This window comes from Patagioenas fasciata, chromosome 2 (assembly GCF_037038585.1).
Source record: "Patagioenas fasciata isolate bPatFas1 chromosome 2, bPatFas1.hap1, whole genome shotgun sequence".
Classification (NCBI taxonomy): Eukaryota; Metazoa; Chordata; class Aves; order Columbiformes; family Columbidae; genus Patagioenas; species Patagioenas fasciata.
Genome location: NC_092521.1, coordinates 45,147,854 through 45,174,964, shown reverse-complemented (window position 1 = coordinate 45,174,964; position 27,111 = coordinate 45,147,854). Strand labels below are relative to the sequence as shown.

At 44.4% G+C, this 27,111-nt stretch overlaps 3 protein-coding genes and 1 long non-coding RNA gene across 11 annotated transcripts in view; 2 read left to right on the top strand and 2 right to left on the bottom strand.

Moving 5' to 3' along the window:
• Nucleotides 1–5,111, top strand: part of SPIDR (scaffold protein involved in DNA repair) — a 212,972-nt gene extending 207,861 nt beyond the window's left edge. For all 5 annotated transcript variants that reach the window (XM_065831739.2, XM_071804140.1, XM_071804139.1 and 2 more), the window contains 3 exons: nucleotides 597–711; nucleotides 1,215–1,268; nucleotides 4,236–5,111. In XM_065831739.2, the coding sequence (XP_065687811.1) occupies nucleotides 597–711; nucleotides 1,215–1,268; nucleotides 4,236–4,379 (313 nt within the window). In that variant the 3' untranslated portion in view covers nucleotides 4,380–5,111. The remainder of the gene's footprint in view (nucleotides 1–596; nucleotides 712–1,214; nucleotides 1,269–4,235) is intronic.
• A 1,157-nt stretch (nucleotides 5,112–6,268) lies between these two features.
• CEBPD (CCAAT enhancer binding protein delta) lies at nucleotides 6,269–8,107 on the bottom strand. Its single transcript, XM_065832873.2, has one exon. The coding sequence runs from the start codon at nucleotides 7,788–7,790 to the stop codon at nucleotides 6,756–6,758; it is 1,035 nt and encodes a 344-aa protein (XP_065688945.1). The 5' UTR covers nucleotides 7,791–8,107; the 3' UTR covers nucleotides 6,269–6,755.
• A 167-nt stretch (nucleotides 8,108–8,274) lies between these two features.
• Nucleotides 8,275–26,923, top strand: LOC136097828 (uncharacterized). 2 transcript variants are annotated; one of them, XR_011737440.1, is made up of 5 exons: nucleotides 8,275–8,725; nucleotides 9,017–9,155; nucleotides 9,639–9,760; nucleotides 17,902–18,019; nucleotides 23,808–26,923. It is a non-coding gene; the product is annotated as an uncharacterized lncRNA (long non-coding RNA). The 2 variants fall into 2 exon arrangements; XR_010650869.2 differs by having other exon boundaries at nucleotides 9,017–9,159.
• The window catches only part of PRKDC (protein kinase, DNA-activated, catalytic subunit), an 84,242-nt gene continuing 72,596 nt past the window's right edge, over nucleotides 15,466–27,111 (bottom strand). For all 3 annotated transcript variants that reach the window (XM_065830626.2, XM_071804136.1, XM_071804137.1), the window contains 10 exons: nucleotides 24,770–24,974; nucleotides 24,167–24,234; nucleotides 23,683–23,903; nucleotides 23,275–23,367; nucleotides 21,291–21,380; nucleotides 19,624–19,695; nucleotides 19,340–19,541; nucleotides 18,715–18,903; nucleotides 17,993–18,132; nucleotides 15,466–16,965 (listed from right to left, as the gene is read on the bottom strand). In XM_065830626.2, coding sequence (XP_065686698.1) covers nucleotides 16,761–16,965; nucleotides 17,993–18,132; nucleotides 18,715–18,903; nucleotides 19,340–19,541; nucleotides 19,624–19,695; nucleotides 21,291–21,380; nucleotides 23,275–23,367; nucleotides 23,683–23,903; nucleotides 24,167–24,234; nucleotides 24,770–24,974 — 1,485 coding nt within the window. In that variant the 3' untranslated portion in view covers nucleotides 15,466–16,760. The remainder of the gene's footprint in view (nucleotides 16,966–17,992; nucleotides 18,133–18,714; nucleotides 18,904–19,339; nucleotides 19,542–19,623; nucleotides 19,696–21,290; nucleotides 21,381–23,274; nucleotides 23,368–23,682; nucleotides 23,904–24,166; nucleotides 24,235–24,769; nucleotides 24,975–27,111) is intronic.

Genomic DNA, 27,111 nt, shown 5'->3' with positions numbered 1-27,111 from the left:
TATTTTACTATAATGCAAAAAAATAAGGATGTGAATATATGTTCACATAATAGTGTAATTCAATTAAAAAAAAAAATCTCTACTCTGAAAGACACTTTTGCTTCATTTGGAGAACAATGTAGCATCAATATTTATTTAAGGCGTTATTCCAACAAGAACTTATAGCTGAGCTTAATTTTATGCCTATGACTTAAGTGTGTGCTGAAAATGTTGAATGTTTGCTGAACGAGGGCCTAAATCAATCTTACTCGAGCCAAATCTATACTACAAATTTTCTTTTGCTATAACTTTTAGAAGGTTGTAAGTGCAATATTTGCTTAAGTGGGGTGACTATAAATAGAAACCTTTCCCCATGTTGCCAAAACTTTATAAAAGGAAGATCTTTCTGCTAGAAGAGCTTAGGTCCTCTAAGAAGCTCTACCAACGGAAGAGCTCTACTTGCTGTTACCAACTGAATCTCTGCCAGGGCTTTTGTACTAAAAGTCTACCTGCAAAGTATTTTAGAAAATAAGCTAGCTGGCCTTTTTCTGTGTTTTAGTTTACAGCTGATAGCTTTCCCATTTCTCTCTGTTTTTCCATCATTATTTATGTTTCAGAGGATTGCTATATTGCAACCAGTGCTCTGAGGTTGTCGTTTCACCAGTTTTGAAAATGCAGCTGGAAGTCTTCTTGAGTTGTCCCTCCCGATCTCAAAGTACAGTAAAAGTAAAGGTATGGCATGAAGTGAACTTCTGTCTCTTGAGTATAGTGAGGCTAGGGATGTGAACCTATAGGTACTCTAAGCCACACTTTTATAAACAGCTCCGTCAGAGGAAAAACTAAAATATATACTAGTATCCCATAATTTAATTGGATACTAAACTTGTGTTTCATTGGACTGAGAACCCAGTTCCCAGATCTTACTCAAATAATACAGTCATTGAGTTCACCCTGAGGTGTGCAAACTGTTTTATGGTCCAGCTGAAGGGCTTTGTTGGGTTGGGCCTTGGGAAACCTCAGTCTCCACAGCCTAGAAGGAACATGTATTTTTAGATTCCCATTCTGAACATCTTTTGTGTCACGTCTCCTCTACTTTCTTAGCCAAAGAAGCAAAATCAGTCTATATTAAAATGATAAATCTTTGTTCAACATGACTGTTTTCATCTGTGAACAGAATGTCTTTGCACACATGAAACTTTTGTCATGAGCAAAATCTGTTTATGCTCTCATTCCAGCTGTTACAGAGGTCCATCTCTTCTCTCCTGATGTCTGCCGCTAATGAGGATGGGGTAGGTATAATTAATGTTGATGAAAGAAAGCTCAATTACATAATCTACTGTAGAGGCAGAGTACAGGAGACGTGAATCAGGTGGGAAGATACTCAAATCATAGAAATTAAAGGGATTCCTGGAGGTCAGCGTCTGACCTGCCACTCACACCGGGCTATTGCCAATGCGTAGGTGGGTCAGCTGTGACTTTGGCTGGCAGGGTTTTGAGAACCACCAAGGATGGAGATCCTGCCTTTTCAGAACTGGTAGGAGATTTGACTAGAAATAATGATTTTTTTCTTGTGTCCAGTCTGGGATTTGGGTGGGCTGGTCCCTTTGGCAATCTTGCCTTCCACCAGCTGATGCCCCACTATAGCATGGGCTGATACCCTCCTTTTTAGATGAGGGATGCCACAAATGGGATATGCAGACAGCTCTAGCTCAGCTGCAGCTCTGCAGAGCTTTCTGCGAACAGTTCTATGCACAGACATTCAGAGCTGCAATGGGCAGCACTGGGCTCTACTCCATTTACTGATTGTGGATCTAAAGACATAAAAGATACAGTCTAAGCCTCTTTTTTGGTCTGGTCTGCTAAACCATATAAACCACAACTACTTTCTAATAGCACGACCATGAAACTACTAGCAAGTGGTAATAGTAGAAAAATTTGCAAAACACATGGAGTCATAGAAAAGTATAGGTTGGAAGGGACTTTCAAAGGCCATCTAGTCCAACCCCCGGCAAAGAGCAGGGACATCTTCAACTAGATGAGGTTGCTCAGAGGCCTGTCCATCCTGGCCTGGAATGTCTCCAGGGATGGGGCATCTACCACCTCTCTGGGCAACCTGGGCCAGTGTTTCACCACCCTCATTGTAAAAAATTTCTTCCTCATGTCTAGCCTGAATCTCCCCTCTTCTAGTTTAAAACCATCACCCCTTGTCCTGCCGCAACAGTCCCTGCTAAAAAGTCTGTCCCCATCTTTCTTACAGGCCCCTTTTAAGTATCAAAAGGCCACAATGGAGTTCCCCAGCACCTTCTCTTCACGCACGATAATACTTTATAATTGTATGAATGAAACACACGTAAAGCCATGAGGATCCATGGGCTAAAGTACAGTTTATGTACTCACAAAGTAGTTATTCCTTTAATCTGAGATATCAGAAGAACCTTGACGTTTGGCACAGTGACCCAGATTTATCACAGGGGAGGGAGGCAGCCGGGTAGGTGCCTGGCTGGCATTGGTTGCCGGATGGAGCGGCACCTTCAGAGGGTGATTAAGTCCAATTAGAATCCCGAGATCCCCCCCACACTCCGTTGCACGTGGAAGGGAGCAAAGGTCAGCTCGTCATCTTGTTTAGTCATCCGAGTTAAATATCTTCAGTTAGGTGACACGTATTGGGGTCATTTTGCTATCCCTGTCTTATATAGTCTTCTAGCATTTTGCTGTTACGTGCTCTGTGGTTTTGATGGGATTTATGGATAATATTTAAAGGGGAACATTGCTCTGATATGGTAAATTATTTTTCTTATGCTGGAGGGTGTGTATTTCATTTAAGCAAAGAGATACAAGAAATTTCCAAAAATATGTTTGCTCTTTTAATAAGAGTTAAGTCTGGCTATGTTTTACAGGATGTGTCTGGTTTGGTTACAGACTGACAAAATGTAGTTATTTTTTGAGTTATTAGTATTCAAACAACCTCTTTTTCATGTTTAATTTTTTATAATGCTAGTATTGGGAAGTGTAGCAACTTAGAAACATTTTTCCCCCTAGCTCAAATGCAGAGATAATATTTTTCCTTTTTTTCCTTTAATAAGAGGTTTCCATCTCTGAACTGCTGCATTTTAAAAATCAGCACATCTCAAGAAAGTTTAATCACAAGAAATAATACCACTTTGAGGTGGCATTTTTTTGCAAGTGCTGCTGGAGTTTCTAAGGGAGTGGCTTTGTAATCACTTCTTTTGGCAGGGAGGTCGGTTTTAGCCGGCACTGCCCTGGCCACTTGTTCCTTACCTTGTGACAACCCTTCTGTGACACCAACATAGCTGTTTGTGCAGCTGCATGGTGAATTGGGCTGCGGAACTGGTCTGGGGTAAAAATAATCTAGGGAAAAAAAAGAAAAGAAAAAACAGAAAAAGGTTGTTTATACCTTGAATCAGGCAATAGATGTGGCTATCATACGCATACCTGTACAAATGCTTAACCCAGGAGAGCAGGGACATGGTCAGAGACTGGTCCCTCTGAGGAGAGAAATGGGTGTAAAGCTGCCACCTGAGATTGCCCGAGGCCCTCTTGGGCCAGGTATCAGCCATCGGTGCTATCAGTTCTTCTGGTAACTGCTCTCTCCTCTTAGAGAAATCATCCCACCCTCGCTTCCCTCTCCTCCATGCAAAATGCAGGCTCTACAGATTCACTCAGGCACAACTCATGTGCATAAACTGCCAGCTGGCTCATTAAACAGAGGGACTGTACAGATGCCAGTGATCATAAGCGATTCATGATACAACACAAAATTAAAAGGGGGGAATTAAAAAAGAGTTACAAAATACTTCTTCCTTTAGTGGATCTATTAGCTAAGGTAATCGAGATAAGGCACATATATACACATTGCTAGCACATGTGAATTCCTACGAGTGTCTGAAAGCTAGATGAAGGGAGCACATGCAGGTAATGCTTCAGCAAAATCGAGTTCAAAGTCACAATAATGGGGTTTTTGTTGTTTTCTCTTTTTTTTTTTTTTTTTTTTAAACAGCCCATTTTTAAAAGCCTGGTAGGGAAGCAGCACTTTAAGCAGGAGTGAGATCTAATTATTGAAAATCTTATGTGTTCATGTTTTCCATCGGTTCTGATGCACCTTTATTTTTTGAGTCCTTAAAAAAAAATTGTCTGTTGGAAGAGGACCTTACACCCTGCATCTTCCAAGCAGAAAGCTGCTTAGAACAGAATGTCCAGGACTGTTTGTTTTAATCAACATGCTTTTATCACTGCAGAGTTATGAGGTGCAGAGCGTGCTGGGAAAGGAGGTGGAGTTATTGAACTGCTACGTCCATTCCGTCACCAGCCACCCCAACTGTGTTGCACTGGAGGAAATTGTTCTTCTGGAAGCGGCAGACGGACACTCGGCTGAACTCTAGTCAGCTACTACAGTATCTGTGGACTTTGTAATGTGGTTATCTGTTAACTGGTGCCACAGATAATGTGTCATGCAAGTGTGATAAGTATTAAGATAGTTTTTGACAACTGTGATTTACGAAGCACCTTGTGCTAATGCTGAAAAAAAAATCTATTAAGAAAAATCCGATCAACTTTCTGAACTCTTCTTTTTTGCATCTGTTCAGAATTTAAGAATCCAGTTCTTTGGCATGTTTGCTGTTCATGTATGTAAAACATCTTGTTCTGGACTTTTGAATGGTTGTAAATTTTTTTTTACAATATTGTATTTATTATGTTTAGATGGAAAACTGATGTTTTTGAAATCAATACCTCACCATAGGGAGTGAACATTGGTCTAAGCTGAGTTTTATCAGCAAATTCTAGCTGTACCACCAGCCGCAAACACACCGCGTTGTGTGCCAATTCCGAGTTGTAAGGTTTGTTATCACCTCGCAATAAATGTTGTAAAGATGGAGATTTTAACAAAACTTGTATTTTGAAGTGTCAAGCGTATGTAAAGTTAATGTTTTACAGCTAATTGGTCTCTAAGCATAGAAGTGCTGTGTTATCTGTAGCTTCCCACAGAGGGGGGGGTTTAATTATACAGTTTCTGTTATGGGTAACAAGTAAACTGATGTGTAACTATCCTGACCCTGACTGTACAGGAACATGGATTACAGATCAGATAAATAAAATCAAAAATCTTCCTATGATGTGTGCCTAGTTTAAGATGCAAGAATGAATATGAGTTCAGTCAGAGACTGGATTTTTTCCCCTTTCCTGGTATTAAAAAACCCTTAGAGCTCAGAAGAGGAGGAATGGATGGTTTTGCACAGGGCCTGGGATGCAATTACAGGAACAGCAAACTTGGTGCTACCAAAATCATTCCTGCAGCTGAGGCTGATAGCAGATTACATCACGATTACTACAGTGATGACCCAGCTTTTGAATCCCCCTTTTTTTCCCCCTCCTCCAAGCATTTTAGTCTCTTACCTTCCTCCCTGTAAGGAAGAAGAGGACATCGGCCCATTCCTGTGCACAGGCCCTTTTAAACCAGTTTTCTCTCTCTCTCGGAAAGCATGCGCTGCTGGAGATGCTTGTCCTATCATCAAGACATTTTTCTACCGGTGCCCGACAGATGCCGTCACCTTTGTGCTTGCTCTATTAAAATTCAGACAAGTAGCCTAACGTTTTGTAATATATTCACTCAGCCAAAGACTGGCGTTGTTTCCTGCTCTCACTTTCACTGGCAGTGATCAGTGAAAGTGGCCTGCTCATGATAGCCTGCAGAGAACTGAAGTGCGTGTGGGCAACAGCATCTCTTTGGGGACTACAGCGGGGTCAGACTTAGGACCATGTTAGTGCAGGGGCAGCTTCGCATTCTCTGGAGTGAAAAACCTGCTTGGAAGGGGTTTTTTTTAACAGGAATTTGAAGTAATGGCGTTATTGTGTTTATTTATACTTAATTTTTAAAAATAATACTGTTTTCTGGAAGAGTCCTGGCCAAGGAGGAGCCCCTCTTGCTGTGCAACTTCTGCTCAGCCCCAGCAGCAGCCAGTGCAGGGGCAGCTGCTGACTCCGTGTCCTGCCACAGCCAAGCAGCCGCGGGTGGGAGGTGACTTGGGAACCACCGCCTGCAAGAGTCCCAGGTGGTCTCACCGCTGCATCAGCTGCCTTAGAAAAAAACCCAAACCACTGCGCACTTCACCCCCGCCTTGTCCTCACCTCCCCGCGTCTGAGCTGCTGAAGTGCTCCCCGTGTCCCCCCCGCCTTCCCCAGCGCGGCGCGTTGGCAGCAGCTCCTGGGAAGGCAAACTTTGTCCCCGCCGCCACCCCGCTGCTTGCAAGACACAGAGCAAAGGAGAGCAGGGTTGATTTAAAAAGCTTTTCTTTTTTATTCTTAGAAATGCTGTAAAAATTGATATAAAAGGTCGAGCATGCTCAGTCTTTACTGTCTAAAATACATGGGGTTTTGAATCATTTTAACAGATGTACCATAGCTGCATCGGTACGAGTAAAATGTAGAAAAGACGAAAACTACCATTACAAAAATAATTTAAGGGGAGAGAAGAAAAAAAAAAAGATATTTAGCTTTTTTCCTTTTTTTTTTTTTTTTTGCAAGTTTCGTGGTGAAAGACCCAGGCGTCGCCCCACGTCGCTACAACATCCAGAAACGCGGCCGCCGGCCGGCGGGTCCCACCGCGGCTTCGCGCCTTTTGCCCGGCCCGGGGCGCCCGCGGCACGGCCCTGCACGGCACGGCCAAGGCTCGGCAGGGCTCGGCATGGCCCGGCAAGGCCCCCTGAGGTATTTATCCACGTTTCTCGCGGAGTCCGTCTCTCCGTCCCGCTCCCCCCTGGTTACCGGCAGTCGGTGCCCGAGCCGGGCTGCAGGAAGGAGGCGCTGGGCAGCTGCTTGAAAAAGTGCCGGAGGCTGGTCAAGTCCCGGGTGAGCTGCTCGATCTTCTTGTGCAGCTTCTCGTTCTCGGCCGAGAGCTCCAGCAGCTTCTGCTGCATCTCCTGGTTGCGCCGTTTCGCCTTGTCGCGGCTCTTGCGCACGGCGATGTTGTTGCGCTCCCGGCGCTGCCGGTACTCGGGGCTAAACCTGTCCACGCACTTCTTGCCGCCGCGCTCCTTCCCGCCGGCGGCCGGCGGCGGCGGGACGCCCTGCGCCGACCTGGAGACGGCGGCCCCGGCGGCGGAGGGGCCCGGGGAGCGGGTGCTGCAGCTGGAGGGGGAGCTGCTGCCCGGCGGCTCGGGGGAGGTGGGCGGCGTGGGCTGCCCGCTCAGGTTCATGATGGTCTGGGCGCAGGTGGCGATCTGCGAGGGCAGCAGCGAGGAGGAGATGTCGCTGTCGCTCCAGTCCGGCTCCTGCTTCAGGGCGCCGCGGGAGGAGGAGGAAGAGGAGGAGGAGGAGGAGGAAGAGGAGGAGGCGGTGCGGGGCTCGGCGCCCAGCAGGGTGGTCATGGCAGCGCCGAGGTCCTTGGCGGGGTCGCGGCCGGCGCCGCCGCCCGGCGGCAGGTACTCGCCGTAGTCCCCGCCCCGCTCGGGCTTGTGGTTGCTGTTGAAGAGGTCGGCGAAGAGCTCGTCGTTGCACAGCTCCAGGTTGGGCACGGCCGACATGGAGTCAATGTAGGAGCTGAAGTCGATGGCGCTCTCGTCCTCGTACATGGCCGGGGCGGCGGCGCTCAGCTCCGCCAGGTTGGTGCCGCTGCCCCCCAGGCCGCCCCCCGCCTCCTCGCCGCTCATCCCGCAGCCGCCGCGGCCCCCCGGCTTGCAGGCGGGGCCCAGCCCGCCGCCGCTGCCCACCTTGGCGTCGTAGAAATTGGCGGGCTCCAAGCACCAGTTCTTATAACATGCCGGGGAGTCCAGGCTGTAGAGAGCGGCTGCGCTCATGGGCGAGCGGGACGCGGCGCCGCACGGCCGCGGCGCGGGGGCTCGGAGCCGCGGGCACCAAACGCCGCTCCGCGAAGATCGCAGCTCCAGCCTCCGCCACGGGCAGGTGGGGAGCGGGGCTGCTGCCACTGCTGCCGGTCCTGGTGCTGCTGCTGGTACTGGTGCTCCTGCTGCCGTCCCACCGTCGCCTCCCCGAGGGGTCGATGCGGGTTCGGGTCACGCCGTGCGGGGCGATATGAGGCGGGGATGGGACAAGGCGTCTCTGGACCTGGGAGCGAAACGCCCGCTCGGTCCCTTCTTATACGGCGCCGGCCCCGCCTCCTGCCCCAATGACGGGGGAGCGACTATTGCCGGCACCCCCGGGGACCCGGGGGCGGGAGCGGGTGGGGTGCGCGGCCGCGGAGGCTGGGCTCCCGCCGCGGAGAGCTGCCGCCTCCCGGTGGAGGGTGGCCGCGGGCGGGGGTGGCGCCCCCGGGGGGACGGGACGGTGCGGGGAGGGGGCAGACTCCTGTGCCCACCGAGGGCCGTCGCGACGCCGCTACCGGCCCCCCATTCCCTCGGCAAGAACGGTAGTTTTCCCTCTTCCTGGCTTATTTCCACGTGGGCCATCGGAAAAGCTGTCGGAAAAGTCTCATTTTAAACCCCTACCACGCTGCATTCCCTCCCCCCAAAACTTCCCTTGGGTGAGCGATACGGGAAAGATGCTGCCTGCCCCACGCGTGTCTCTCTGTACCTCCTTAGCGCCCTCCCGAGGCTCCGCTCCTGCCGCTGGAGCACGGGCAGCTGCACCCGGGAGGGCTGTAAACCCCGCGCAGTGACGGCGTGTCTGCTTGGGCTGCTTCTTGCAGGACGCTCCGGTGGGAAAGGGGTCTCTGAGGCATCTTCAGCTGCTTGGCGCTGTCTGGGTGAAGTTAAACCTCTCTTAAAAACTTGCGGTAATTATGCACTTCCCCCCCCCCCCGCCACCTTATATCCAATAAACTGCTACTATTAAATTGGCAAGTATCAGAGAAATTAAAATATTTTAATTTCAAATATGCAAAATCCTACTTTTTCCAGTTACATAAAGCAGTTTAAGAAAGAAAAAAAACAACAAACCAAACCAAACCAAAACTGGCTTCAACCCCCAAGTGCTCCATAGACCAAATTACAAAAGAAATACAAAAAAAAAAAAAAAATTTAAAAGTGTATTTTAAGGTGTTTTGTTTTGTTTTGTTTTTTTCCAGAAGGCCCAGCTAGATTTATGACCACTCGGTAGGATTAGCCCAGCCACTGACTTTTCAGCCCAGCACTCAGATGACACTTCTGGCTCGAAGCTGTGCCCTGCGGAGCACTGTGCTGCTTGGAGGTGGCTTTCTGGGGACGGTGGGTACGTGCCAGTCATGCTGGGCCTGCTGCCTCGCTCTGGGCAGGGCTCCATCTGCCGCTACCGCAGCTGTTGCAGTAACGCAGCATTTTATCGAGGGGGTGTGTATTTTAACACACAGAGTTGGGACAGGGCTGGTACATGCTCGCCTTTGGCTGTAAACTCCTCGTGGGAAGGCTTGTGGGATGAGGATAAGTGGGCTCTGCCTGGCAGGTGAGCTTTTGCCTGGAAGGGTTTGCTTTTAACCCTAGTGCTGTAGTTAGCCCTGTGGAGATGTTGTAAATAAACTTGATTTGGTTTGCTCATTCGGGTTTCATCACACAACTTTTATCCACATGAGCATTAAGCACTGAATTTGACAGTGCATGAGAAGTGGTTGTTTTCTTTGGGTTTTTTTGGTGCTAAAAATTTTCCTTTTCCACATTTTCAAAATATATTATGCCTGAAGCCAGTTCTGCAAGTTGTTATTTTCTGCCCTGCAGCACTGGGGTACATTCACATCGTGTGTCTCTGCACCACCTGCCTCCAGCCTGGCTGTCCAGCAGGAGCTGCAGCTGCTGTCTGGTGCTCCTGGACCTTGTTCCTTGGCATGAGATGTAGAAAGGTGGGTGCATGAAGCATGGGAAGCTAGGTCAGAAACGCAAGGCGGTTTGGCACCCGCTGTCTCCCCCTTGCTCTGCAACAGGGTCCATTGATTGCTGGAAGGTGAAACATCTCACCTGGTTTAGCTATAAAATTATTTGTCTTGGAAAGCATCTCATTGAACTGTTTGTGTGTGGAACTGTGTTTTTGCTTTCAGCTCACTGAAGTCTTTAGCCCCAAAGGACATAACTAGGCGGTGTTGGTGTGCAACTGCGCCAGCCCAAACAGTCTCATTTAATGCCCATCCCATGTTACCCCAAAAAAAGAGACTCGATTCCCAGCCAGGTCACTCAGCCCCCAGTGGGCACCCTGCTGTATGGCAATTAGATTCTCAAAAGTCCTCAGTAAAGAGCGACCTGCCGGGAATGGAAACCCTGTGTACGCCCTGATAGCTGCCACCCGTGTCACACCTAAGCCCCATCACAGAGGTTGTCATCAGGACCTGGAGGTGTGTACAGAGGTCGTGGTCAGACATGTCACCACCTGTCCCCCCAAATCCAAGCAGCGAGAGCTGTCCCCTGGAAGGCAAGCTGGTTGTGTTTGTTGCTGAGCCTGAGATGGGTGATTTCAGGAGCACATTTCAGGGTGTTCCCCCCTGGGCCATGTAGATTTTGAAGCCCTGTGGGGGTGGTGGTACACCTGCAGTGAAGTGTCCAGGAGCAGGGGAGTAAGTGACACTTGTTGCTTACCAAAGCGCTGGCCATAAGGCAGGACAATGTCCACTCTCTACTGTTTCCTGGGGTGGATTTGTCTGGTACCTTGGCAGCTAGATCTGTTCCTGTCTGCATAAATAATTTCATTGAGACTGAAGCAGAGACAAGCCCTCGATTCCCTCACCCCTCCTGCTGAGTACCTGACCCACTGAATCTCCAAGAAGTTTTAAACAGCAGTAGGAAACATTTGAGCATCTAAATTTGAGAATATTTTCTTTAAGACTTGTTTGAATGTCCTACTCCAAATCAAGAAAGGAGAAGCATTTACACCTGTAGAGAAAGGACAATAAACCTTTATTTATAAAACATGTGCAGAGGAAAGACAAAATTTGGAATTACTCTGGAGTGTGGCTGTGAATCCCAGAGGAGCACCAGGACCCTGAGCTCTCCAGGGACAGCAGTTAAAACACACTGTATTTCTTACTATTTTTTCCTGATAAATGGGGACCAGGCCACCCAGGGAAGGCAGGAAACAGGGCAGTGCTTCAGCCTGGCATTAACCCTCCCTGTTCTCCTCTCCTCTCAACCCAGCCAGATGTGCAGGACTTCTTTTGGGGCAGTGGGGCCAGGAGCCTGGCGAGGTTGGGCTGGTCCTGTGGAGTCTGTGGAGCCTTTCTCTGCTCTTGGGGTGCGGCGGGGCTGAGGCAGCACCAGCAGGACACCAGCTCCTGGGGGGTGCATGGGCTGGGGTCAGGTGTTGCGGAGCAGGACTGCGGGAGGGACACCTCATCCAGGGGAAGCACCTCATGGTGCACCACAGAGTTTCACAGGAAAATGGTGGCTGGACAGTGACAAAGAATCACACACAGAATCACAGAATCAACTGGGTTGGAAAGGACATCAGAGATCATCAAGTCCAACCCTTGGTCCAAGTTCAGTCCATTTACTAGATCATGGCACTAAGTGCCATGTCCAATCTCAGTTTAAAAACCTCCAGGGACGGTGAGTCCACCACCTCCCTGGGCAGGCCATTCCAATGCCTGACCACTCTCTCTGTAAAGAATTTCTTTCTAATATCCAGCCTAAATTTCCCCTGGCAGAGTTTAAGCCCATGCCCCCTTATCCTATTGCTAACTGCCTGGGAGAAGAGACCAATCCCCACCTGACTATAACTTCCCTTCAGGTAGTTAGTCTCTTCTCCAGACTGAACAACCCCAGCTCCCTCAGCCTCTCCCCATAGGTCTTGTGCTCAAGTCCCTTCACCAGTCTTGTTGCTCTTCTCTGGACCCGCTCCAGCACTTCAATATCTTTCCTGAACTGAGGGGCCCAGAACTGAACACAATACTCCAGGTGTGGCCTCACCAATGCAGAGTACAGGGGAAGGATCACTTCCCTTGTCCTGCTGACCACGCTATTTTTGATAAAGAGCCACCTGACAAGGAGGAAAAGGGGGAGGGGTGATTTCCCTGGTTTTCTCCTCCTCCCCAACAAGAAGCAGTAGTGCAATGATCATTTTGTTTCACAGCTAGAAGACTGGAATGGCACTTGAGGACTAACCAGGGAATGGGACGTAGAGATGAGCAGATGCAAATTGTTTGGGGAGAGTCAAAAAAACCTGCTAACACACTCCTAGGGAGGGACAGTACTTTCCTGAGGGTGGTGTTGGGTCTGGAAAGGCAGCGCAGTGGCTGCTGGATGGAGCCTCCCTACCCCCTCATCCCACCTCTGCCAGGGCTCGTGCCTCCCCCTCATCCTGAATCGCTGCTCATCAGTTGTCCTCACTTGGGTCAGCTCACTGCACTGATCCAGCCTGCAGCCAGCTCACTCTTACCAGCTGAAGGAATTATTTTTTTATTTTGTTTTTTTTTTAGTTCTTTTAAACTCAGTGCTCTGACTCCCTGCAGGTGTTTGAGCCCTGGCAGTGCCAGCCTGGGCTGGGTTTGTTCAGCTGCATCTGCGGCTGTTGAGTCGCTGAATTAAATCTTCCACATACCCAGGCTCCTGAATGGCCAAGTGCCACAGCAGGGAAATGCTTCGGACCCTGCACTCCTGGTTTTCTCATGTTCTTTGGTGGGTGCCTTAAACCTTTTTCCAATAGAGGTTTTGCATGAGTTTCCAGCAAGAAGGAGATTAATGAGATCAAATTCTCGGCTACGTCTTTGGCCTCACCAAATGAAATGTTGCACAGTATCATTTACCATGAGTTTAATAGACAGGTAGACTGTTACTTTCTCTTGTCCTATCAAAAAGGAAAAAAATACCAAACAACAACAACAAAAGCAAACAAAAAACTCTGTAAATAATGTGGAAACTGTAACCAAACAGTTTCCAGTCCCCAACTGCTGCTCCCTCCTAAAACCTTTTGCAACAAATAACCCCTAAACACGCTTTTTTGGACACGGTTGATTTAATGTAAGAGGTAGCTCTTTGGTAGTTTTGCTACCAGACCGGTGACACTATTTGGTGCTATGGGTGATTGCCAGGTTGTGACCTTTATGCGTAAGTGCCATTTCTTACAGGCGGCATATTTTAACAATGAAATTTTTGAAACCTAGCTTATTTCCAGATGAGGCACATGGTGTTAATGAAGTGACTTGGCAGATCCCCATCCTCAGTACTTGGGGAAAAATAAAAATAAAGCAGCGGTAATCCTTATTTTAACTCCTTGATTTTGAAAAACATGAAGTTTGGGGAGAAGTGCCTCTAAATGTAGATGCTTACTTCCCTGACTTCAGGAAGCAGCTGGCCAAACCCTTCAGCGTGACGCCTGAAGAGCTGTAGGAAAATCCTTATTCCCTGCATGAAGATGAGCCTAATTCAGTGTTTTTGTGGAGAGCTCGTAGGCTCCTTTCTCTGCCCAAAAATGTGCTGGTGCTGTACCACGTCTTGGCCTCAGACACCTCCAAATAATATTTTAATTGTGGGGCAGTGATGGGGACTAAGAAAAATCCTGAGCGCAACAAGCAGCATGCAGGAACCTCTGTATCAGCTGGGAAAGGAGACTGCAGGCTGCAGAGCTTTCCTCTGTGCTTAGCAGTAGTAATATTTTTAGTTAGAGTGAAATTATAAGATGACAGCAATGATGATGACTAGCTTGAACACAAGTATTACTCTATATGCTAAGAAAAATGTGCTGAGAATATATGCTAATGGTTTACATAGGTTTTTAGATACAACTAATGAATTTCCAGATCTAGCACACACCTGGTTATTTAATCTGAGAAGGAAATATTCTGCTGTACTTGTGGATAGTTACTATGTTTTGTTTTGCATCATGAGACCTGAAGCAGTCCCTGACTCCAAGCCACATATCATCTTATTCTTTTCTGGAACACAAACAAACCCACCCAGTAAAGCACTGAGCCCAGTGACTTGAGGTTTTCATTCCATCAGTCCTTGCCTTTCTGTTTCATGGGCGGGCTCCATCCTTCCCATTTAACTGCTGTATTTTATGGAGAGCAGCACTCTCCAGTCAGGATTGGGAATGGCAGCTGTGATTGACATCTGTCAGAGGTTATGTTCGGGCTTGTTCTGTTGCACAGGGAAAGCTCCATTAGGGCAATTCTACTCGCTCTGCATAGGATGTTTCTGCTCATGAAAACCCAACAGCTTTGTGCTTTGCTCCTTATCTGACACCTCAATTTGACAAATAGAATCCTAGAATCATAGAAAAGTTTGGGTTGCAAGGGAACTTCGAAAGTCACCTAGTCCAACCCCCCTGCAATGAGCAGGGACATCTTCAACTAGATCAGGTTGTTTAGCGCCCCATCCAGCCTGGCCTGGAATGTCTCCAGGGATGGGGCATCTCCCATCTCTCTGGGCATCCTGTGCCAGTTTTACCACCCTCAGTGTAAAAAATTTCTTCCTCATGTCTAGCCTGAATCTCCCCTCTGTTAGTTGAAAACCATCATCCCTTGGCCTGTTGTAATATGTCCTGCTAAAAAGTCTGTCCCCATCTTTCTTACAGGCCCCTTTTAAGTACTGAAAGGCCACAATAAGGTCTCCCTAGAGCCCCCTCTTCTCCAGGGTGAACAACCCCAGCTCTGTCAGCCTGTTCCAACCCTCTGATCATCTTGTGGCCTCCTCTGGACCCCCTCCAACACATCCATGTCTTTTCTGTATTGAGGGCTCCAGAGCTGGACACAGTACAATCTCTAGCAGGACTCATATAGCAGAGGTTCTCAATTGTAGCACTTTTTAAGGGCCAAAACGGAGCTTTTCACTACTATTAGTGTCATGGATGTGTTCTAAGCTTTTTTACGCTATTTGGGTTACTTTCACCTGCCCAAGGTTTCCATGCCTGGACCGCGGGCCCTTTGCTATGGACTGAAAGGGTGGCGCAGGGCAGCGGTCACCCCAATCCCCTTGCCCTGGACGAGCCAGGCTGTGCTCCTGCTCCAGCCCCTTCCACAGAATCATTTCAGTTGGAAGAGACCCTCGGGATCATATAGTCCAACCGTAACCTAACCTAACTCTAGCACTAAACCATGTCCCTAAGAACCTAGTCTAATTCCAAAAGGCCCAGGAGGACTTGGCTGGTGCTGGAGGGAGGTGCACTGCACACGAACATCTCTCGCTGCAGAAGGTATCAAAAGTCCTATGAGAAGAGCCTTGTTAAATGATAAACCTAAACTTTGTCCTCTGTGGTATAGGTCAAAGTACCTAGTAAATATCTGAGGTATGTGCCAAAAGTGCAATGAAACACCTATGACCAGCCACTTCATTTCCACATGTCCCCTTGCCTTTTGATGCAGCTTTTTATTGGGCTTTAACTTTCTTGTATTTGTAGAGTGACAGTGTGAAAGCTGAGTGCCTCGCCTAACCAGGCCTTAGTCATAATGCCACCGTCTTTATTGATACCAGAGATTAAAGGAACAAAATGGACTTATAGCCTATATATACTTGTGTAAGATGTCTATCGCACACTCTTATGAAGAAAATGCGGTCCATTAATTATCTCTATAAATGGTTAAACATGATTAAAATGCTGTAAATTAACTTTTGAAATGAGGTATACATCGGAAAGTCCAGTTTTATTAATAGATGTTTACAGAAATTACAGCTGAGCAATATTTCTCATTAATAAAACTTGATAAAATATTCCAAATTTCTTGATTTACAACACTACTGACATAAATAATTGAGCATATTTATTAAGAAGGAAGGTATCAAATAGCAACTGCTGCTGGAGAGTATCTGAAACAAAAAAAAAAGCTCCCCTCTATTCCTTAGGCCTCAGTGAGCAATATTCCCCATGCTGAGTTTCTCATGGAGTTTTTATGCAGGAGGCAGATCCCCCTGCCGAAACGTTCATTGGGGACCAGTGCCAGTGGCAGCTGTGTCCCTCAGTGAGTGGGACGGCCTGATCGCCAGGGAGGTGAGAGGGAAAGCTCGCAGACAGTGAAAGGGCAAAGACTCATTTTTTTTACAACTTTTATAACAATTAATAAAAGCCTCAATGGAAGCGATCCTCTACAGTGAATTGTGGGTAAGAAACAATCTTGCCACCAAGGTTACCTGAAGACTGGCTGCCGGACAGGAACAGCCACACGTGGTACAACCTTGGCACAAGTGCAGCGGCTGTTCCTGTGCAGAGCTGCCATTCCGCTGGGTCGGCCGGGGCTGCTTTTGGCTTTACCCAAACAAATTAATACTTCGAAAGGACACAGATAACAGAGTATAACCTCGAATTGTTAAACAACAATCTGCTGGAACAAACTGCCACAGTCTCATCATTGCCTTCTCATTATCTAGTAATGAAATAACCACCCAAATACTTTAGGTGTTATCTAAAGCTGAAAGCCATTTTCTGTTTGCCATGTGCCCCACTGTTTCTATTGATATGAAAATATTCTAGTTTTAATTACAAATAACATATGTCTGCAGAATGGTTTCAGCTGATTGTCACCAAGGTCTCTGTAAGAGACAAAAGCAGAGACTTTCACTACAAGGATGCCTACAAGTTTGCAGGGTTTGAAATTGCGCTTTCCTCTGAGTGATCTCAGGGCCTTTCAAATAAGTCCTTAAGCTCTATGGCCTCTCCAGTTCTTTCTATGTTGATTTTAACACAAAGACAATAAAGCTGCTTTGCTGACCACATATAAGAAAAATAATTTTTAAAAAGTCACTGTTTGAATACAGCTTTAATTAAAAAAAAAAAAAAAAGTATTTTCTATATTAGTCAAGTTAACCACTTTTATCATGATTGGTTAAAAGCTTTTTTTCCCTTTTGGCCTTGAAGTTCTGATCTGGTTGCAGCTGTGTTAGGGTAAAAGTCCCTTGGCAGACTGGGCTTCAGTGAGCAGTCCCTCACATCCAGGGTTCCCATCCTTCCCAGACTCTGCCAAGAATGTTGGGATCTGTCGCTTGATCGATCAGGCATCTCACTTGGGTCTCTTCTGAAAGTCCATCCTCTGGCTCTTTGGCTCTGATATTATGATCAGGGTTACCACGAGCCACAGCTGCAAAATCATTATAAGAAGGCGATTTCTCATGGCCCAGGCGTAGTTCGTCACTAGAATTGAGAGCACAGACATAAGCTCTTACTAAAAGGAACAAGCAAAAATTCAAGATGGATTTTTAAATATGAAACAGTACTTGAGCAGGATTCATGCAGCTCTGTTTTTCAAGATGTGGAGACCGCTCAGTAGTGGCAGAAGGCTTGGCCAGTGAAGACTGGTGATTTCAGGTGTCCTTTACTAGTGAATATTTATGATGAATATTTCGATCTTGTTAACTGCCTTTAACTGAAAGAAGGATGCAGCAGTTTACATCCAAGCTGTTATCTCCTTACCTGCCCTGCTGATTTGTGTCTGCAAGTAGTATTTTGCTGCCTTTTCCAGTTCAGCCTTGACCGCAAAACGGACTCCTCCCAAGTCCTGCACTTTTCAGTATTTGTATGGTTTTAAAACATACTTGCTCTCTTTGCTTTTTTCTTTTTTTTTATCTTGATTAATCCAAAATGTCTTTTTAAAAGAGGATGGAAGGGATTAATTGTACTTTAACTGAACTTCAAAGATACTCTGGCTTGAGCCAGGCTTGACTAGACTGATATAAATAAATTGAGAATACCATCAGATTTAAATTCCATGGTTCTGGGGAGCAGCTCACCTCCATGCCTCCCATACAGCTGGTTCAGGTTCCATTTCAAGCAACTGCCCAGCAGAAGCATATCAATGCAAATACTACCCCTAGCCTAAAAGCTGTGGAGACGAGCATAAAGAACAGCAGTCTGGGCAGTGAGAAGTTAAACAGGCTCACGGGGTGGGGATGTGTGTGCTGCCAGGAACAGTAAAACTGTTCAGAAGGCCTGAGCTGGAGAGGGAACATACACAGGGAGATATCTGGTGTTTTGGCTGGCAGGGGGATTCAGAGAGTTTTTGTGGACCAAAATGATTCCGACAGGAGATTTGTTGAAATTTTGCCCTGTCTGCTTCTTCTCTTTCCCTAGCTGCCATTCCATCTGAAGGGAGCAAAATCTGACACAGGAGACTGCCAAGGCTCGTAGTGGAGCAGTTTAAAGCAAAAGGAGAACATCTTACCAAGTGACTGCGGCTGGATTGGCACCCGTAAGCTTTCTTTTGACATAGCTGACTCTTTGCAAAGGGTACCAGTTTACTTCAGATGTGTTTATTTCCTTAATCCACGTGCCTCCTTTTTTCAGCTGTCTTTGTTCAAAGTTCTACAGAGAAAACAAATTTGCCCTATGTATCATGAATCACACGCTTAAAAGGACCTTTAAGCCACTACATCATAGCAAGTTAAGCCAGTAATTCTTAACTGCATATGCAGTGGACGACAAAGCAGCAAGATGATATCTAGCCTGCTTTTAACTTAAAATTTAATTTACAACTGAAGTTACTGAAGCACAACTAGTTACCAGATTTTTTTCCTCTGTAATTATTAGTTTGATATATACAGTGTTGTTGTGTAAATTCAAGAGGCTCAATGCAAAATGTTGCAAATATTTATGCTGCTGCTGCCATAAGTGACATAATGCGACCAAGAGATACCCACATTTTTAGGATTATCATGCAGATAAAGAACAGTACACTGATAACACAGACATGTACTACTATTCTTTGTCCATTAACATAGAATTCTGTAATTTTAAATCTTTTAAGCTCAGTTACTCCGAAAGCTTAATTAAAAAAAAAGATAAAAGGAGCATTAAGAGACAGCATCAAATATTTTCTTTTCCAGCAGTTTTACCCTTATGGCAATTTAAGAATTTTCACATGAAGAAAAAGAGGAAAAATCCCACCTTCCAGTCCAAAGAAGGCTCTTTTACAAATACATCCATTGTGCTGATGAGGAGATCGGGGTCCCTACGATAAGCCCTTAGGGCATGCACCATCACACTGTAAATGAGACCCCACTCTTTCACTGGCATCATCAGATTAACAAACTGTCGAGTCAGACGAAAGGGCATCAACTCTGGCACACCCAAGAACTAGCCAAGGGGAAGGACAGACAAAAGAAAACAAGATTTAAGAAACCTTGGAACAGAAGGATTAGAAATAAATATTTTGCTCTTTTTAAGCTTTGAAACCCTCTTTGTCACTTAACTGAAAATAACTTGCAACACAGTAGAACAGGACCAAGTTGTGACATCAAAGCTCTAGTCAGGAATATTTGGTGACAGTGGCTGAAAGCGTGGCTGAACTATACAAAACACCACCGTATAGGCTCCATGAAATTCTATAGCTCCCTGCTTGTCTGAGAATATCTGAAAACACGGATTTTGCTCTATTAACTAGAAATAACTTTTAAAGATTATTTTGCATCAGAAAAATGGCAAATTATGAGCAAATTCAGTACTGAGAATACATGTGTAATTGCACATAATAAATGCAAAAGCTGTAACAAATAAATTAGAAAACAAATACCTGCGTAGCTGAGCCAAACGCATATCCAAAGTCTATTCCCACCATGCCACCTGTCTCCTTGTTAATCATGAAGTTGGACAGATGTCTGTCTCCAATACCAAGTATCCAGTGGCTGATGGACATTAGTGCATGAGAGCTGGCAAAATGGGACCGCAGGGACAGGAAGGCTTCAGGAGATGTACTCATTTTCACAAAGGCTCGCCTTAAAATAGAATTCACTTGTTGCACACAGCTAAAAAGCCAACATTGATTTCATGATGTGTAGTCATTAACAGCACACTTACCGCAGCAGGTCTTCTGGAACACTACTTTCCCTGCTTTTGAAAGACATCACTGTTTCTGTTCGGCTAGCATTTCTACAAATGAATGAAGGAATAATGTTAGATATCAAAAAAACAGCCCACCAGATGTTAAAAGTCAAGATGTGTACATGACTGCATTGGCACGTCTTAACCCAGTGAGCAGTACAGCAAGCGACACAGAGTTTGCCCAAAATTGTTTATCTGATATTAGAAATACCCCCTCCTCTCTTTTTCTCCCAACAGTTATTTCCCTGACTGACATTTCTTAACACAAACCTATGTAGTTCTGTCTGTTTTCCCCCAGATTTATTACATGGGTCAAGTTTTAATGCAGCAACGTTACTGTGCCCTTTCTGGTTGGACAGTCTCTTCCAAGTAGAGAAACCTATTATTGTGGCCTTTCAGTACTTAAAGGGGGCCTATAAGAAAGATATTTTAGCAGGGCCTGTTATGACAGGACAAGGGGTAATGGTTTTCAACTAACAGAGGGGAGATTCAAGCTAGACATGAGGAAGAAATCTTTTACACTGAGGGTAGTGAAACACTGGCACAGGTTGCCCAGAAAGGTGTTAGATGCCCCATCCCTGGAGACATTCCAGGCCAGGCTGGATGGGGCGCTGAACAACCTGATCTAGTTGAAGATGTCCCTGCCCTTTGCAGGGGGTTGGACTAGAGGAGCTTTGAAGGTCCCTTCCAACCCAAACCACTTGATGAGTCTATGAAACTAAGGCCCTAATTAGGCCTCTCAGCAGCTTGCAGAGGCTATACTGACTCTAGGAATTAGTACAGCACAAGGCGAGGCAGCAGCACTGAACAGTTGGTGCTGAGGAAATCCATGGCCTACACGTTTGGGGATGGTGACTGCTCTGGCTTAGCCCATGTCTGGTCCTGAGACCTAGGTGCTGGTGAGCAGCTGGAACGTGCTTGGGTGTTATCCTCCCAGTCAGGTTTCCTCTGACAGGAGCCAGTTTGTGTATGAGGAGGCAGCTCTGCCATCGAAGCCAGTGTGAGATGAGTGGGGGTGGTGACTGGGAATTTACTTCAAAAGCACATCTGAATACAAGTATTAATGTAGACACAGCTCAGTTAAACGAGTCAAAATTTTCCTTTAAAATGCAAGACGCTTACTTAAGCGGGTTATGAGCTCATCAGAAACACTCTACTGCAAATTCCACTTCCCCCTGTGCCACAGTGCTAGATCTAAGCAGGTGTAGAAATTCCTCCAAGAGGATGCTGAAGTCACGACCCCTATCATCAAATATTCTCAAATTCTCAGTGAATCACAGTGATTTTCTGTCCAACTTCAGCAGGTGCTCTGACTCTGAGGCAGCTTACCTAACTGCGTAATTAGGAATGAGACACGTAGTAAATAAAGTTGAAGAGGAGCATCTGCCTCTAGACACTTTCTTAAGGAAGTGAGCAAGCTTCTGGAAGCCTTCCTGTGCTCTGGTGGGATTTTGGCAGCATTAAACTCCTCCTGCAGAGCACCTCCAGTAAGACAAAGCAGTACAGCAAGCAAAACAACAACAAAAAATTATCTAGCCAGCATATTATAATGCAGATCTCATTTTTCCTGGAATCTCTACAACTCTGTGTGTGTGCACACTCCAGTTTCTGTATTTTACATGCAGTTCTCTTTTAAAACCTACCTGTACATAACATGGTATCGAGAGATGCCTTGTGCTTTCCCGCTCATCTTGTACAGCCACTCAGAATAGGCAGCACGAGGTCCTTTTTGGCTAAGGAAAAAAAAAAGTGCTGATGATTTTCTTGTATTTTCTTACCACTCTGTACTTAAATACCCCCAGGCTGTGCTGCTATAACAAAGGAGGTTTTTATGCACAGGAGGAGTCAGGAAGCTACAGCCTACATTAATTTTAGCATTGCTATGGAAATTATGTTTCTGCAGTCAGTGCATATGCTGATCCATCCATCTCCTTCCCCCAGCTTTGAATGCACTTCAGTCATATGTGACAGGAGAACAGACATCTCAAAGGTGTTAATTTGTCAATAGGTACCGTGAAAATTAGATGTCGCCTTGAGAAGAAAGGCCCAAAATAATTTCTCCAGGGAAGGAAAGATATTTTTAACACAGTCTTGTATCCATTTGAGAGAGCATTATGCAGCCTACCACAGTATGTGCTGCTGTTTGTCCACCCAAACAGGTAGGGAAAACAGGAAGGACATCTGTTATCTCCTCAGTGTGTAAAAGAGAAGAAGAATGGGGGCTTGACGTATTAACCCATAAGCGGCTGGTCTTCATTAGTTGCACTGCTTATAGAATAATTTGGTATTTTTCTCCCATATTGACTAAATACACAGGACATTAAACTTCTGTTCCAGAGAGGCAGCAACTTAGCAAGGACCTGCCTTCTCTCTTCCTTCCAAAGCATGTTCTGTGATATAGAGCTCCTTTCCATGTAAGAATTGTTTATCATTTATAGACTGTGCAGCCCATCACTTTGGGATAAAGAAAAGGACAACAAAACTTCAGAAAGTCATTCCCTCCATCCCAACCAAAATACTGCCAGCAAGGATTTCATCAGAATTTTCCTTTGAAAGTGCTGTCATTCAACCATAGCTCAATAGAAAGCGTCTTAATTGAATTGGTTGAAGAACATGTGGGAAAATATTTAAAGTCTATATGCAACAAGAAAATAAAGCTTTTTTGGGGGGATAAATCAGTAACTTTTTTTAGAAAGACACCGATGATCTACATTTAGTATATTATTATAGAAATTTTATCCCCTTATGAGGTGGTTCCATGTGAGTCCTCCTCCACTTTCCCAGTCAATGAATTGAGATCAACATAATAATGCTGCTGTTCACAAAAGTGAAGCATACAGCAGTAACGCAAGAACTAAACCGCTCACAAATCAAATAACTGTAGAAAAAAAGACTCTTTGGAGTCCAACCTCCACACTGGAGGTTCCTCCCACCTGCCCCATAAACAACAGAACTTGTAAAAATAAATGGTGACAACAACGCTTTGACAAACCCAAACAGAGATTATGTACTGTGAACACATTGGTAAATAAAAATCACATTTCTAAATTCCAGGATAGAAACCGTTTGAAATACTAGAGTAGGATCAATTTTACAAATATTCATCCTCCAATTACAATCAAAAGAAAGCTAATTTATTCAAACCCGGCATTTGTGTAAAAACAGAGTGCTCTTTTACAGTTGTATTCTCTGCAGTTATTGCCCATTTTCCCCATCCCTGACTCACTGCTGAACCCAGGTTCTGAACTGTTCTGCCCCTGCTCCCCTCCCCTTCGCTCCCCCTCGCTGACCTACCCATTTCCTGCCTGATCAAATCAAGAGATCAAAATCCTTTGCTTGTAAAAATCAATCTGCTGATAAGGAAATGGTGATGATAATGACGTCACACATGATTACAAGCCTCTTGTTTAAACAAGCTGGGTGGAGGATACTCCAGGTACAATGGTACTCATTAAACAAACAGTTGCCAATTACTAATTTGGGTCAGGAAGTACAAACTGCCTTCTTGCTTATGGGTGCTTTTATTCCATTCTTTTTAAAAAAGAAAATGCTGCCACAAGATTGTCAGTATCAAAAAACCCATTAGTAGCGGTCTCTATTAGAGCAAACAGCTAAAGCAAGCATTACCTGTTATAGTTCATATCTTCCTCTTCAGACATGCTATTCTTAAGGAATTCTTTTAAAGTACAAGTATTTTCCAGCCACTTGATGAGTCCCAGTCTGGAACAAAAGGAGTCAGAGATGTGAACAAGTAGCTCAGAGTTGAATTTCAGAGGAATACCACAAATAAGAAGCAACACGTTGTAGTGTCTGCTTGCTAAAAGAAGGTTGAAAGCTACCAATTTAAATATACTCTGAAAAACAGTTTCCAGACAAAGCAATTTCAATGTTGTTTAAAAGGTAAAGAAAAAAAAAAGAGCCAAGACACAAACCACTCTGAACCAGAATCTGGCATACAGAAATCTCACTTTCCAATGTCCTGACAGTAATAGGTGTTAACACAGGGATTTCTGTCCCTTCAAGATAAATGCCTACCTTGTTGTCACAGGGATGACCTGGTAAGTTTTTAACTGCATATTCCTTTGGCTACACGTAGCATCTTGGGAAAGGATAATGTTCATAACATCAAACAGCTGCTCAATACGTTGGTCTTGTCGCAGGTCTTCCCCACCTTTGACAAGAAAAGGATACTCCTGCTCATCACTGCCTCGGATTGTTATACGTTTTGGCTTCCTCAAGGATTCCATTACACTTATCTTGGAAAAAGACAGGAAAAAGCAAAATATTTGTGACGGAAGACCTGGCCTTACAGAATAATCACTGAAATTAGGTGTATCTATCATTCCTAGATGGCATAATCAAGTTGCTCAATTACTACTAGAGAAACAAATTCCAGAGCTTCCTTTAGATGCTGCAAGACACACACACAAGCAACAACCTTGTTCTTATTTTTTCAAATGGAATAATACAGACACAAATTTATACCACACAGGATTTTGACTCAAACTTGTAAACATACCCGTTCATCAAATCCAGATATTTTTGCATGGTATTCTGGCAGTGGTTTCCCTTTTCCATCATACTGACCTGAAGGGATGATGGGAAAAAAAAAAAAGAAGAAAAAAGTTAACATAGACTGATTTTATTTTTTTAAAGCGTGTTTAAGAACAGAATAGACTTCCAAATGTTTTGTCAGATTGGCAGAACGATTAACTGTGGAGAAAATATTTTAAAATACATACAAATCATATGATTTTATCTGAATTACTAATATGCTTTCCTTGTTAAGCTGTTAGAATTGCAGCTCTTAATGGTTTCAGAGGCCACATCCTTTTTGAACTGGATTTACACATACATTAGATTTATATATCAGATTTCCTGGAGTCAGGTCTTTTAAAAAAAATGCTAAGTTCTTAGGTAAGAGACACAATTTTAAAAATCAGGGCGACAGCATAAGAACAGATGTAAGAGATGATGAATGAACAGAGTTATTTCAGATGAAATCTACCTCTGCATAAGGCCAGAAAGAAGGGCCATATGGCCAATGTAAGAAGACGACCTCAGGAACAGCAGCTTTCTTGTAAGGGAGACTGTTCACCACCGACACTGAAGGGGAACTTACCAGGAACCTCTAGTTCATTCCTCAAGAACTCAGCTCTGAATTCACTCATCCACGGTGAATATTCTTTCAGGTTTCCGGGTTCTTTATGGTTTTTGTTCATTTTTGAAAGGAGGGAAGTTGCAATCACATCGAAGTCACTGGCATTCATGTTCAACAGTTCTGAACCACCTCTTCCAAAATGATGGTCAAAGTCCTTCCCAAAAGCCTGAGGTTCATTTACAGAATGGAATCCTGTTAACACGGTGCTAGGAACTCCCCAAGAACACCAAAACAGTACCTTCCTATCTACACACACAGCTTCATCTGGGCTCCGAAAACAAATCAGTCCTCCTTCCACTCCAGTTCTTTTTTTTCTTCATTATTTCTAGTTTGTCAGAACCCCTCACTGCTTGTTTGGTAGACCCACTAGCTCTTATCTATAGAAATATCTACTTTTTACCAACTCGGTGATATCAAAGATCTGTAGAATTAGATCATAAACCTTTTTGCCATGTTGAAACCAGAAGCTAATCCCTTTTTACCTTCTCCAGCTGCACTTGGATTCTAGATGAGCAAATCAGTAATGCTGCTCATTGAACTTAATACACATACCTCTCATTTGGTTACAAAAAAATAATGTTAGCTAGTGAAATATTAACAGAAAATATAAATATTTAAATTTGTACCTATTAAACAAATTCTATTACTAATCTAAATATAGGATTAATATAAAAACCTTTAATTGATGCCTCAGTCTTTAGATGCTATCACACTTTCAAACTGCTGCAACAAAAGCCAAAAACTCCTCAACTATACAATTTACAAATGGTAAAAAAAAAATATACACATGGATAAGTTAGTTAATCCTTCCCACCGCCGCCCCCAGTATGAATAGTCTGTGCTTTATGGAAGGTGTGGGTTTTTTGCTGGGTATTTGGTTTGATGGTTGGGTTTTTTTGTTTGTCTGGTTGGTTTTGTTAGTTTGTTTTTTTAAAGAAATGAGCAGCAACTGTATTACACAGCAAGCAAATACAGCCTAATTTCATATATACATTATTTGCTAACCAAAAGATATATGTATATGTAATGCATGTCATCAAGCTTCATGTATTAAGAGAATTTTTTGTGTTGTGTTAGAAAACATAAATTTAAATGTTTTATTTGCTATCACATTTATTATTTGTGATCTGCTTTGAGATAATTCTGGGTGTAAAAATGTATAAAATCATATTTTAAAAGTATTTTAAATATCCTGAAAAAGCACAAAGACATTTCATATGGATCCATTTAATAAGCAAAGTATTATCTGCAAGTAGTTAACTGAGTTGACTTCTTGTGTTCATAATTCAAGGTTCTAAAAAAACAGATGTCCTCTCTTGGACCTCGCTGGTATTAATGGCTTGGAAAGATACATAAGCTCCTTTGTTTTTTCAATGCCTGATCATTTTTCTCACAAGCTATGAAGGGACACAGCTATTTCACTGAAGTAAATGAAAATACAGAAAATATTATCCTTCTGAAGAAGACACTGCCAGTCAATGTCTTTACCACTTTAAATCTATTCCCAGATGATCATCCAATTGCTTTCTGTTAAAATTCAAGGCAGCAAATATTAAATAGCCGTAACACTATTTTAATTAATATAATTCAACAACAGTGTTCAATTTATGCATGACTGGAATTTCATGTTAAGAATAAATGCAAGATTCTTATTGTTTCAGGTACATAAATTATACACATGAAGATTACAAGCCTGAAGTACACCACATATTAGAGCAATTTAATGTGTCACTCAAGAGATATATCTTTTTTTTTTTTTCTTTTTCCCCAGCAAGGACACTAGAAACTATAAGGTTATCCTCACAGCACACTTTGTTTCTTCATGAATACTGACTGCATCATGAAGGCAAAGAGGTCAGAGCCTGTGCACCATCACCCTGACCCTCTTCTCCTGCAGCCACCAGTGTGTGGAAGGAACGCTGCTCTCCCTCTTCCCCCCTGCAACAGAGGGGAACAACCTCTTCTTGCATCTCCCTTGCTCTTCTCTCCCCATTTGGTTTAATTCAACAACAATTAAAAAAAGAAAAAAATATATATATATATATCCACCAGCACTACTTATAGTCTCCTCTACTAGTGCACATTTCAGCTTTTTAAAGAGCCATGGATTTTTTAAGTGGGCCAAAGTACATTCAAATCATCCCAACAACCAAGCGCAGACTGTTTCGTGCCTGTACCCCAGATGGCTCAACTTAGAGCTGCTCCTCTCCCTCTATACCCACCCTGACAGCAACACATCCTGCAAATTTTCATTCCCGGACTCTTAAGTTCAAAGTAATTATCAGACACCCAGCTTGTCTTGC

Coding starts and splice junctions, on each gene's coding strand:
- CEBPD (XM_065832873.2), bottom strand. CDS start 7,790: ATGAGCGCAGCCGCTCTCTACAGCCTGGACTCCCCGGCATGTTATAAG.